The 12,753-nt window shown below is 35.7% G+C and overlaps 1 protein-coding gene across 1 annotated transcript in view; it reads left to right on the forward strand.

Annotated features, from left to right (window-relative positions):
- Positions 1-12,526, forward strand: part of LOC132153235 (anosmin-1-like) — a 59,923-nt gene extending 47,397 nt beyond the window's left edge. The window contains exons 10-14 of the mRNA XM_059562613.1: positions 1,011-1,099; positions 3,739-3,910; positions 8,449-8,663; positions 10,113-10,251; positions 12,339-12,526. Of these exons, the coding sequence (XP_059418596.1) occupies positions 1,011-1,099; positions 3,739-3,910; positions 8,449-8,663; positions 10,113-10,251; positions 12,339-12,397 (674 nt within the window). The 3' untranslated portion in view covers positions 12,398-12,526. The remainder of the gene's footprint in view (positions 1-1,010; positions 1,100-3,738; positions 3,911-8,448; positions 8,664-10,112; positions 10,252-12,338) is intronic.
- The last annotated feature ends 227 nt before the right edge of the window (positions 12,527-12,753 follow it).

Here is a 12,753-nt window from a genome sequence, read left to right on the forward strand (position 1 = left end):
TTGTTGTCACCTAGGCTTTTTAATAACAAAGAAACACCAAAAGTTATATTTTGGCAACTGTAAAGGCTTAAAGAGTTACTTAAAAAGAAATCTGATTACGTAACTCGACTATGTATTTTTTTTATTGCATGTATTATTATTATTATTTTATTGAGTTTAGTCTAAATTAGAAAAATTAGTAGCTGATTAAAACAGCGAGATGCAGGATGGCTTGTAGTACAAGCTAGAAAAATTAGAATAATTACATTTTATTTATTTAGTCTATTTGCAAATGTTTAATTTAGTCTTTAAAAAATGATTAGTTGATAAAACAGTGTAATGAAGGATGGAAAAATAAATGAATTAAAACAATTTATAGCACAAACCCAAAAATAAATTAATACATTTTATAGCACAAACCAAATAATTTAGAACAAATGATTTAATTTATTCTTATTCACATTATTTATTTGATATATTTTCAGCTTTTTTTTAATTTAGTCTTATTTATAAAATGACTAGTTGATAAAAAGTATCTAAAAAAATAAAATGTTATTGATTATTGATTTATTTTATAGATAATTTATTATTGTTGTTATTATTTAATTTATGTACTAATTTTTAGTCCAATTTAGAAAAATAACAATGGTCTTAATTCACATTTTGACCACTTTATTTTATAAACATTGCTGTTCGATTTGTTTTGCGGAACAAAATATTTTTTCTTTCTCTTTGTATTTTTAATATCGATCTGGTACAAGGCTTTCATGTTTAAATCTTTTTGATAAACGAGTTACATCAAAAGTAATCTAAAAGTAATCAAAAAGTAGTCTGATTATATTACCTAAAATGTATAATGTAGTGGATTACAATTTTTGTGATGTAATTTGGGATCAGTAATGGATTAATGTACTGAACAAACCAGTACAATCTAGTTTGAATAATCAAGAAATGTTTTCCTCACTAAATATATGCTGATCAGGTTGTGTGCATTGTGAGATGCTTATTTTGTGTTGATGTTTGATTCGCAGATGCTGTCGTGAACCGTTATCATGTTCAGTGGATGCCTGAATACTGCAGTCACAACCAAACCGGAGCGCTGCAGAAATCAGTGACTCAGGTCAGTGTGTTATTGTTCATGAAGAGTTTCTGCTTTCCAGAAACACAGAGCCTCTTACGGGAGCACAGCCTCATTTCTCTTCATTACTGAAGCTGATTAGCGCGTGTTGTTTCAGAATGTGCTCCAGTGCCTAAGAAAACACAAGCATTAAAAGCACATTTCCAGGAAGCGGGATTAAATTTATCAAACCCCCAGAGCGGCCCCACCAGAGCCTTAACCTGTGGCCCCCGATTCACGTTCTTCAACGCGCCGCATGCTACCTGCTAGGAAGCTCACGCTCTCTTTCTGTAGACGGCCAGTTTAAACATCCCTTCATGACTGAAAAACTACATTTTTAGCTTTTCCAAAGATAATGGGATCATTGTTTGCTTGTTAACTGTTGTTGTTGAGTCTACTGGTTGCTAGGTGAAAGCTAGAATGTTGTGGGTGGTTGACAGGGTGTTGCTGTGGGGTTGCTATGGTGTTCTGTGAGTTGCTATGCAGTTTCTAAGGTGTTCTGGGTGGTTGTCAGAACATTGCTATGGGGTTGCTAAGGTGTTGTAGGTGGTTGCTAGGGTGTTGCTGTACAGTTTCTAATTTCTTCTGTGATGAGTGGTCGCTTGGGTGTTGCTACGCAGTTTCTAAGGTGTTCTGGGTGGTTGTCAGGACATTGCTATAGGTTGCTAAGTTATTGGTGGTTGCTAGATCATTGCCATCTAGTTTCCAGGTTGTTGCTAGGGCACTGTTATGTAGTTTCTAAGATATTCAAGGTGGTGGCTAATGGGTTTGCTATGCCTTTTTAAGGTGTTCAATTGCCATGGGGTTGCTAGAATGTTATTATGCAATGCAGTTTTTATATGGAAGGCAGACAGGGTCAAAAGTCTTTAAACGGAACACATGAAATGGGACAATTTCAGTGTGCACTGTTCATCCATGTTATCACAGCAGTTTTGAATGTGTTTCTTTTGTATGTGTAGACGCGGATTATGGCCATGTTAAGGCATCAGTTTTTGCCATGTTTCTGTAGTGTCAAGTCACCTTTATTTATATAGCGCTTTAAACAAAATACATTGCGTCAAAGCAACCGAACAACATTCATTAGGAAAACAGTGTGTCAATAATGCAAAATGACAGTTAAAGGCAGTTCATCATTGAATTCAGTGATGTCATCTCTGTTCAGTTTAAATAGTGTCATTTGCAATCATTTGCAATCAAGTCAACGATATCGCTGTAAATGAATGAAATGACCCCAACTAAGCAAGCCAGAGGCGACAGCGGCAAGGAACCGAAACTCCATCGGTGACAGAATGGAGAAAAAAACCTTGGGAGAAACCAGGCTCAGTTGGGGGGCCATTTCTCCTCTGACCAGACGAAACCAGTAGTTCAATTCCAGGCTGCAGCAAAGTCAGATTGTGCAGAAGAATCATCTGTTTCCTGTGGTCTTGTCCTGGTGCTCCTCTGAGACAAGGTCTTTACAGGGGATCTGTATCTGGGGCTCTAGTTGTCCTGGTCTCCGCTGTCTTTCAGGGATGTAGAGGTCCTTTCTAGGTGCTGATCCAGCATCTGGTCTGGATACGTACTGGATCCGGGTGACTGCAGTGACCCTCTGATCTGGATACAGACTGGATCTGGTGGCTACGGTGACCTCGGAATAAGAGAGAAACAGACTAATATTAGTGTAGATGCCATTCTTCTAATGATGTAGCAAGTACATCGGGTGTTATGGGAAGTGTTTCCGGTTCCGGTTTACCTAATTAATGCAGCCTAAAAATCCTTTAACGGATTTGGATATTAGAAGCATGTTAGTGTGTTATTTGTAAGCCAGATTAAAGAGATGGGCTTTAAGTGTGTGTGTAACGGGGGCCAGCGAGTAGGTGCTGTGCAGGTAAACCTCAGTTGCTAGGGGCTGCAGTCATTTAGCCTCCTTGTTAGTGCATCCAACTCCCATGCCGGAGACCCGGGTTCGAGGCCCACTCGGAGCAAGTGCAAGGCGTGGCGGTGAGGACCCGGGAGAGAGGGGTTACATGTGCACAGATTAACAGTTTTACCACATTAAGACCAATTTGAACGTGTCTCTTGACTTCGTGTTCAAACGTGCAATACTGAAAGTATAACTTAAACTCTACTAAGGTAGATTTGCCTCTAGATTTATATATATATGTATGAATCCTTTCTTTAGTTTATTTAGTCTACTGTGCTAGTAATGTAAAGATGAATTTTCTACTTGGAAAAGAAAGTTCAACTAAACGGCTAAGAAGTAAATGACAAATCATGACATAAGACTCACATCACACACATAACGTAAAATATACTATCCCTCATGAACAAATATAATGGTTGATGTTTGCAGACATGCATAGCTGTGAACCATTACTACATCTTCATGAGTAAATATGAAATCTGATGTTTGTATACGTATAGATACTAACATACCATCATGTCACATGTGCAAATATAGTCTGAAATACTTTTAAACTGATAAAAGTGTAATAAACACAGGACAAACAGTGTATGTTGACACACGTCAAACATTCCATTTAAAGACTTTTGACCCCGTCCACCTTCCATATCTTTAGACATTGCTTGGGTGTGTGTTTTAGGGTAGTTGCTAACATTTCTAATGTCACTCTTTGATAAAAAAACTTTTTGTTTTTTTGCAGGAGAACTTCATCAATCTCCCCGGTCTGCTGTTCTCCTGTAAGTACAGGGTCACTGTTCACACAATCAAGGCCAAACAGCGCTCCAAAGATGAGAGCATCAGCTTCCTGACGCCGTCCTGCGCGACTCTCAGGAGCAAGAACGTCAAACCCATCGTCTGTCCCGAAGACACCGGTGAGCATGTTTATCACTCATCAGGAAGTGTTTGTTTTCAGGATACGGCTTCATACAATTCATACATTTAGCTTGAAAAATTACATTTACATTACAGGGATTAAAGTGAGATAAAAGTTAGGGTTTATATATATATATATATATATATATATATATTGGACGTTTCCTTTAAGATGTAAAATAGATGTCCATATATATTGGACGTTTCCTTTTAGATGTAAAATAGATGTCCGTTAGATGTCTATAAGATGTTTATGATTTGGAATGTATGCATTGTTTGTAGACAGCAGATGCTTTCCAGATCAAGAGATCTTTAACAGACATCTTCCAGATGTGCGTGTGCTATCTGGGATGGATAGGAATTTATAACTAATTTAGTAGCTAGTTCTAATTACATTTTCCAAGCGTGTTTAGGTGTGATATGTGAACTCGTATTTTTTGTTTTAATGATGTGCCTTTTAACAGTATCAAGTATATTCAAAAACTAAAGAAATCGTGCCTAAAAAGTCTAGGCTAATGTAAAGTTACATGATGAAGTCATACTAGTGCGCGTGTGCATTTTGAGTGCGTTCTTTCACTGCATTATTTAGTGTATTCAAATGCATGTGAATCATCACAAAATTCAAGATTTGGGGGTTCGAAAATGTATATATTTATATCATTTTATGTAGTTAATCAATATCACACGAAGAGTGCCATTTCAGTTTTTCTCCAAAAAATCAGCATGATTAAAATGTGATATTAAATAATTAATTAACTTAAGTTACTACAAACAATAATTTAATTACGAATACAAAATGTTGCAGAATAATGTAATGTATGAAGGAATAATAGCCTAAAGAACCTTTGTGCCAAAAGGGTTCTTTCTTGTCATTATAGAACCTTTTTAGCATAAAAGGTTCTTTGGAGTTGAGTAAAGAACCCTATGGTTCTATATAGAACCCCAATGAACCCTTTTTTCTAAGAGTGTGTTGTCATAACGTTCACCTTGGAGATTAAAAATGTTTCTTTTTTGAGACCCCAGGAGCCCAAATTCAGACCCAGAACAATAAAACCCACAGAAGAGGTGGGAGTTCAAAGGAGGAATCTTTATATTACCAAACTGCAGGGAGAGGAAGAGTAGATATAAGTCATGATCTGCAAGATTAACCACAATCTGATGTGATCCGACCACCTCAGAGAAAACCAGTGTTGAGCTGCTGCAAGAGCTTCTCGTGTGTTCTGATTGGTGGAGGATGATGATGAGTGGATAAAGATTAGAGCAATCAAATAGTGAGAGAGTGATCTGCTCACCTGGTTATGTTCGTGGATGTTTGACATGGAAAGCAGTTCGGAATGGAAATATTGATATTTTATTTGTTAACATACTTTTCGTACCTTAAAATCAGTAAATGTTATGAAATTAGAGAACTAAGCCAATAGTAGCGCTGGCGGTGTCATTTGATTTGGATGGGAAATTCAGATTGTGAATCATTTGAGTCAGTTCTGGAGTTCAGAGCGTGATTCATTTGAGTCAGTTTGGGAGTTCAAAGCGGGTTTGCAAATCATTTGAGTCATTTTGGGTGTTCGGAGTATGGAGCGTGAATCATTTGAACCAGATCGGGAGTTCAGAGCGAGACCGCGAATCATTTGAGTCAGTTCAGGAGTTCGAAGCAGTGTTAATTTCGTTGACTAAATATTTTCGTCATTATTTTCATCACAAATATATTTTTGCGGACGAAACCAAAACTAAAACTAAAAAAGAAGTCACTGATGGAGACTAAAACTATAATTAAATTGTTTGACATTATCGTCTATGAATAAAGGACGAGACGAAAATAGACTGTGACGAAAATCAAATCAGCAGACGGGAGAGATGCGAGGAATGAACAAAAGAACCGGCAAAACGGAACAGGCGAGACTGCATGAGAGAAGAGAACCAACTAGAGCCTGACTTATTGAGACGTGAAGCAAAGGTATTTAGTTTTTGAATGAGCTCCCGGGAAGACGTCATTCAAAGAGGTGATGTCTAAAAGAGCAACAAAATGTCCACAGCTCACTTCACGTTTGACGACGAACAAAACAAAACTAAGTTTGCGGGAGCGATCATTCATGGCAAGAACACAACCAATTTGAAAAGACATTTACAGACGGGCCACCCGGACATTTTCTCAAAGGTAAATTCACAACGACGTTCTTTTGTTTATTGAGCTAAGCAAAATTGGAAGACTGCAGTGCGTAGATGTTGTAGAATTAAATATTACGAACTGAAAAGTACTGTAAAATAGCTCCTCCTTCAAGTTAGATGAGAGCACCGTACTAATACGTAATATTATGCTACATACATTTGATTAATACTAATGTTTAGTATATTTGATAATGTTCTACTTGTTGACAATATCACAAATATTTCTAGATTAGTCATGTGAAACGTGAATGTTCACATCCTATCATTATACATACTAATCTAGCAATATTGTATTATTTAAAACATACAATATTGCTAGACAAATGAATACCTTATAAAATCTTGTTACATTTTTTATCCACCTAGCTGCCAACTTATTAAATATTTACTTTAAATTAAAAATGTTTGCACTTGTTGTTCAGCTCAGCTGTTAGCTTTAAGGTCCTGGACCTAACTTTATTTTTCTTTTATTGATGTTCAATTGGCAGCTAGTTGTTTACATTATCATGACAGTGTTTGTTGCTGCATAAAAGCTTTTGAATTGAAATAAAGACACAGTTGTGTTGAAATAAAGTTGAATTTGTGTTTTATATATTTTGGTTAAGTTTATTTCCTATACCAGTGGTAAAAAAATGTCTAGTAAATCTGTTATTGATTTTAGTCTTATTTTAGTACCAAGCAATTTTAGTCGACTAAAATAAGACTAAACTTAAAACAAATCAGATGACTAAAACTAAAAAGAATTATAGTCAAAAGACTAATACTAAAACTAAATTAAATTCGGGAGTTCGTAAATTCGGGAGTTCGTAGCGGGTTCGCGAATCATTTGAGTCAGTTCTGGAGTTCAAATCGGGTTCGCGAATCATTTGAGCCAGTTTGGGGTTCGCGAATCATTTGAATCAGTTCGGGAGTTCGTAGCGGGATCGCGATTAATTTGAGTAAGCTCGGGAGTTCAAAGCGTGTTCGCGAATCATTTGAGTCAGTTTGGGGATCGCAAATCATTTGAATCAGTTTGGGAGTTCGGAGCGGGATCGCGAATCTTTTGAATCAGTTCGGGAGATCAAAGCGTGTTCGCGAGTCAGTTCGTAGCGGGATCGCGAATCATTTGAGTCAGTTCGGGAGTTCGGAGCGGGATCGCGAATCTTTTGAATCATTCGGGAGTTCAAAGCGGGTTCGCGAATCATTTGAGTCAGTTTGGTTATCGGGAATCATTTGAATCAGTTCGGGAGTTCAAAGCGGGTTCGCGAATCATTTGAATCAGTTCGGGAGTTCGGAGCGAGATCGCAAATCATTTGAATCAGTTCGGGAGTTCGTAGTGGGTTCGAGAATCATTTGAGTCAGTTCGGGAGTTCAAAGCGGGTTCGCGAATCATTTGAGTCAGTTTGGGGATCGCGAATCATTTGAATCAGTTCGGGGGTTCGGAGCGGGATCGCGAATCATTTGAATCAGTTCGGGAGTTCAAAGCGTGTTCGCGAATCATTTGAGTCAGTTTGGGGATCGCAAATCAATTGAATCAGTTCGAGAGTTAGAGCGGGTTCGCGAATCATTTGAATCAGTTCGGTAGTTCGTAGCGGGTTCGAGAATCATTTGAGTCAGTTCGGGAGTTCAAAGTGGGTTCGCGAATCATTTGAGTCAGTTTGGGAGTTCGGAGCTCGTTCGTGAATTATTTGAGTCAGTTTGGGGTTATATATATATATATATATATATATATATATACATACATAAATTTTTTTACATTTTATTCATTTTTATTTCAGTTTTAGATATAAATGTTACTAAATATTTACTGTATTACCAATTTTTATTTTATATATTTTTGTTATTTTAGTTCCTTTAAAATAAATCATATTTAATTAACATTATAAAGTGTCAATTTACATAAATGTTTGTTCAGATAATTTTAGTTAACAATAATAAAACTGAGATGTAGTGTCCTTTTGAGCCCATAACAGTCCCACATTTTGAATGAATTTTTGTATTTTATCATTTCTGTTTTCCGTTAAAGCATAGCATTTTTTTTCTGTGTGTGTGTTTTTACTTTAAAAAAATTGTATTATTAGTTTTATTTTCCATTTTAGTTAAAGTTTAGTAATTTTGTTGTGTGTAAAATGTTTTCAAAATGTGTTTAATCTTAGTTAACAGTAATAACCCTTGAAAATAAAACCCTCAGTGACTTTCGTTAACTGACCAGTTCCCTGATTTTTCAGAATGTATTTTGCTCTTCTTTTGTTACCTGTCATATTTATAAAAATCTGTGCATGCTGATTCATGCAGTCTGATTGGATCCTGAAATGTTTGTGTGATTTTCTGTGGCCTGAGCCTTAACTCTCTGCTGTCCTGATATATTTGATGTTTTTCTCAAACCCTCTAGCGCTGTCGAAGGTTTTGGCTAAGCCTGAGAATCTGACAGTGACCTTCAGCTTCTACGACGGTGATGTGTCGGCTCGATTCCTCTGGAGGGTGTCGCGAGCGCAGCTGCTTCAGCCCATCACGGGTTTCCAGGTCACATGGGCGGAGGTTTCCAGCACGAGCCGTCTGAATATCCTTCCCAACAGCATCATCTCCCAGTCTCAGATCCTGCCACCTGTGAGTCGTCTCCACACACGCTGTTCTCTCATGACAGCTACATAAATTACACTTGCGTTACGTGTTCTTGGCCCATGCTTTCTTACCGGAGCGCCTCTCATGGAAAATTGGTTACATATTCAAGTCCAAGAGTGTAAAATATGATACACAATCATATTGTGTGGATAACACCAGCGCTGGCATCGGCCACAGAATCCTGCTGATGAATCGAGCGCTGCATGAGGCACAGAGGCTGTTCGTTTGCTCACCTTTTACTAACCAGACTTAATATAATATTAAGTAATAAAAGAATGCATATATATATATATATAATTTCTGTTTTTCTGTATTTCATTAATATACAATATACAATATTAAAATCATTTTTATGAATATCTAAATTGCATAATATATATATATATATATATATATATATATATATATATATATATATATATATATATATATTACATATATTTAAATACTACATATCATTATATATTATTTATATCTAATTATTTAGATTATTTATATTCATTAATATATAAATATTTTTTATTACACTGTTTTCATTTATATCAATATAATATTACTTATTTAAATGGAATTTATAAAATAATCAGAATATATAAACTGCATATGAAATAATAAATATATATATATATATATATATATATATATATATATATATATATATATATATATATATATATATATAGTAACATTTAATTAATATAATTTAATTTAATGTATAAACTATAATTATTAAATATAAAGCTGAAAAGTATTGAGATATAAGTTTTAGCTGTGTCACCCAGCACTAATGGGCAGGTTTATCTTGAAGTAAATCATTTATTTGAGTAGTTATTATTGCTCGTATGGTAGTTATTAGTATGTTCTCAGGGATGGATTGTCATTTTGAACTCATTCTTCATCTGACATCAGTGCTGTGAAACATCTAGCAGATCTTCTCCATCAATAACACTGGCGGCTCTCCTCCTAGAACAAACAGTTCAGCTTTAATCGACTCAATCAGATTGAAATACATCAAATTCAATTGCGTCCAGTTCTCGTTCGCATGAGTCCTCTGGTCTTTTCTGAAGACCAGTTCGAGGCACGCCATCATTATCAGACTGGATTTGTGTATGAATGATGTGGAATCTGTGATGTTTATGGGTGATTTCATTTTTTATGACGAGTAAATCTGAAAGGCCTCCAATGAGCTCATGACAGACATGGAAATGAAGAAAACGATGTCTCACGCTAAGACATGTTGGAGAAACATCTACATGAACGTCTTTCATGAATAATATGATCTCAATATTCTGAAAAGAGAAAATCCACTGGATTATACAGAAATTACAACGTGGTCAATTAATGTATAATCCTTATTGTGGCATTTCCATGAAAAGTGAAGGATCTGATGATGTTTCAGTCTAAAAGCTGTGTGTATTTTGTAATGTTTTCCAGGATCATAACTTTCTGGTCGTGTCTAGCCTCCGACCGGCTGCCTTTTACAGTTTGGAGGTTCAGGTCATCACCTCAGTGGGAGAAGGACCTGCGACAAAGAAGATCTTCCAGACGCCCGACCGGCCACCGCTTCTGCAAAGTAAGTCAATGTAGTTCTGTAGAAACCCAAAATGCTCATAATAAGATTAGCAACTTTTTTTATGGGTTACATGATTACATGTCATTTGATTTTTATGATCAAGGGATTCCCAAATTCTTTTTTTGTCATTCAAATGCTTCGACCTAAAATATTTAGTTGAAGTTCCCCTGAGGTTGAACGTTAATATTTCAATAATCTAACGTCAGATTTGTCTGTTCACAGTTTTCTGATGATGGTTATCATGCGATTCGCTCGGTGCATTGGCATAAAAGTTAACGATGTGATGCATCGATTTTTAAAAAAAACTGTGCATCGGCTACAAGTTGGCATTTGGATCGCGATGCATTGATTGTAACATATTTGCATTGCTAAAAAACGATTTACTTGTATATAATAACTAGTGGATGCACTGTACTTTTATTATTTAGAAAGTGACCAATATTTTATTGTAGATTGATTTCTCCTCTCTAAACTGGTTCTAGCTCTCATCACTGCGGTGTCAATCTGACAAGACCCAAGGCCTGTTTCACAAAAGATGCTAAGAAAAGCTGGGATTAAAGTTCAATCGGCGCTAAATCTATTCCTTAAACAACTAAATTCATGCAATCTCACTAATTTGTGCATGCTTTTTCTTAAGCAGCCTTTCAAATTGATCCACCATCACAAATATATCTGTGCTGTTTGATGCATTTGAGATATTGTGTTTTCCATAGTGCATAACTGACATGTAGCAGGTATATGTTTATCTGTAAATGTAAGAAGGTCATGCAAATATATCTATTGTGTTGTCAGGAGCTGGCGAAGCTTACACGAGTGAACGAGCGCTGCTAAACAGACGGAGTGCAATAGAATATTAGCGCAATAATTCTAAAGTGAAATATACATATTTCTAAAATATTTGCTGTTGGACATTGAAAGTGACAAATGTAGAACTTTTAAAACCACATACAAGTGAATTTTTATGATAGTGGTAACTGTAAAGGGACTATTTTAATAGGTAAACCAGGTGTAAGTTAGTGCAGTACTAATAAAGCTCAAATGAGTTATTGTGTGTTTCTTATACCATTTAAAATAGCCATTTTCTTTATTATTTTCATTTTCAATTCAGTGATTTTAGCTGTAAATTAAGCCATTTTAATGCTTTATAGAGCGATTTTAGATTGTAATGTACAAATGTTCTGCTTTCTGTTCTGCTAACTATTAAAGGTACAGCCGAATTAAAATCAGAGAGAAATGCTGCATGGCTAGAAACTAGGAAAGAAAAAGTCAAATAATAGTATGTTTGTAAGTCAGAGTTTGATCTAGGCCTATGTTAAATATGATTTATGGAACCAAATCAATTTACAATGAGCCAGACTAACTGAAATAAGCTTGGCTTATTTGGAAAATTTGTTTTATAAAACAGGCCTTGAGGAATTAAAAGTGATCATATTTTTTGTATTGCATCGTATTGCATTGAATAACATTGTGTTGAATTGAATCGAAACGAAACCAGATCGCACTGCATCGTATAACAGCGCTCCGACAAACTCTCAACTTCGCACTAAGTGCTATGCGCTGGATTATAATTGATGCATTATTAACTTTCGTTTGAATTTTGTTTGCTTTATCTACATTTGTTGTGCTCTGAGTTTTATTGATGGTTTTGTTTCTTGTTTTGTTCTATTTGATGTTTCTAAGTTAGACTGTTTTTGTTTTTAGTTTGCATTATAGTCTTGTTTAGTTTTTGATCCCATCATTCCAATACTTCTGCATCCCACAATGTCCTTTTTTAAACATTTTAAACCAGCTTCAGCCATTTTCATTTCTATTCTGGCACTTCACTTTTCATGGAAATTGTTCAAAAGCAACAAAAAAGTACATAAAATCAAATATTGACATGTATTATTATTGCATCAGTCTGGCACCTTGGGAAAACAACCTAATTTCCAAGTGGTCTGGTGCATCCCGATCAGAAAATTTGATTAGATTGGTCACTTTCAGCCATTCAGTGCAATGGGAATTGTCCAAAAAAAAAGGAAAAAGAAGAAGAATTTGTTTCATATGGATCTGTGACTGATTTTTTCATATGTTTTTGTCCTTCACAGAAGTCCGTCTTCATCATCATCAGAAGCAGCATCAGAAGTCTTCAGCGGAGAAACACTGAAACGCTCAGAAGACGCATCACGACGTGCAGCTAATTGCTGCTTTCGACAGACGCAATATTCAGATGTTCTGATCTGAGCTCCTCTCCCTCGTTCGCTCTTAAGCTCTATGGTTTCATTGCAACAACTTTGATTAAGAAATCACCTCAAACTCTTAAACCACAGCAACGTGTAAATTTACACCATTTCAGAAGGTTAAAGTCAACTTAGGCTGAAGATGCTTTTGAGAAATAATTAGCTCATAACTCAAAACAACGTGTGTTTAAATAATTACATTTGTTTGGGTGAACTCTCCCTTTGATTGGGCATAAACAATCCATCTTTGTCACCTAATATCATTATAATTATAATACGTTAG

Source organism: Carassius carassius, chromosome 11, assembly GCF_963082965.1.
Source record: "Carassius carassius chromosome 11, fCarCar2.1, whole genome shotgun sequence".
In the NCBI taxonomy this organism is placed as follows: Eukaryota; Metazoa; Chordata; class Actinopteri; order Cypriniformes; family Cyprinidae; genus Carassius; species Carassius carassius.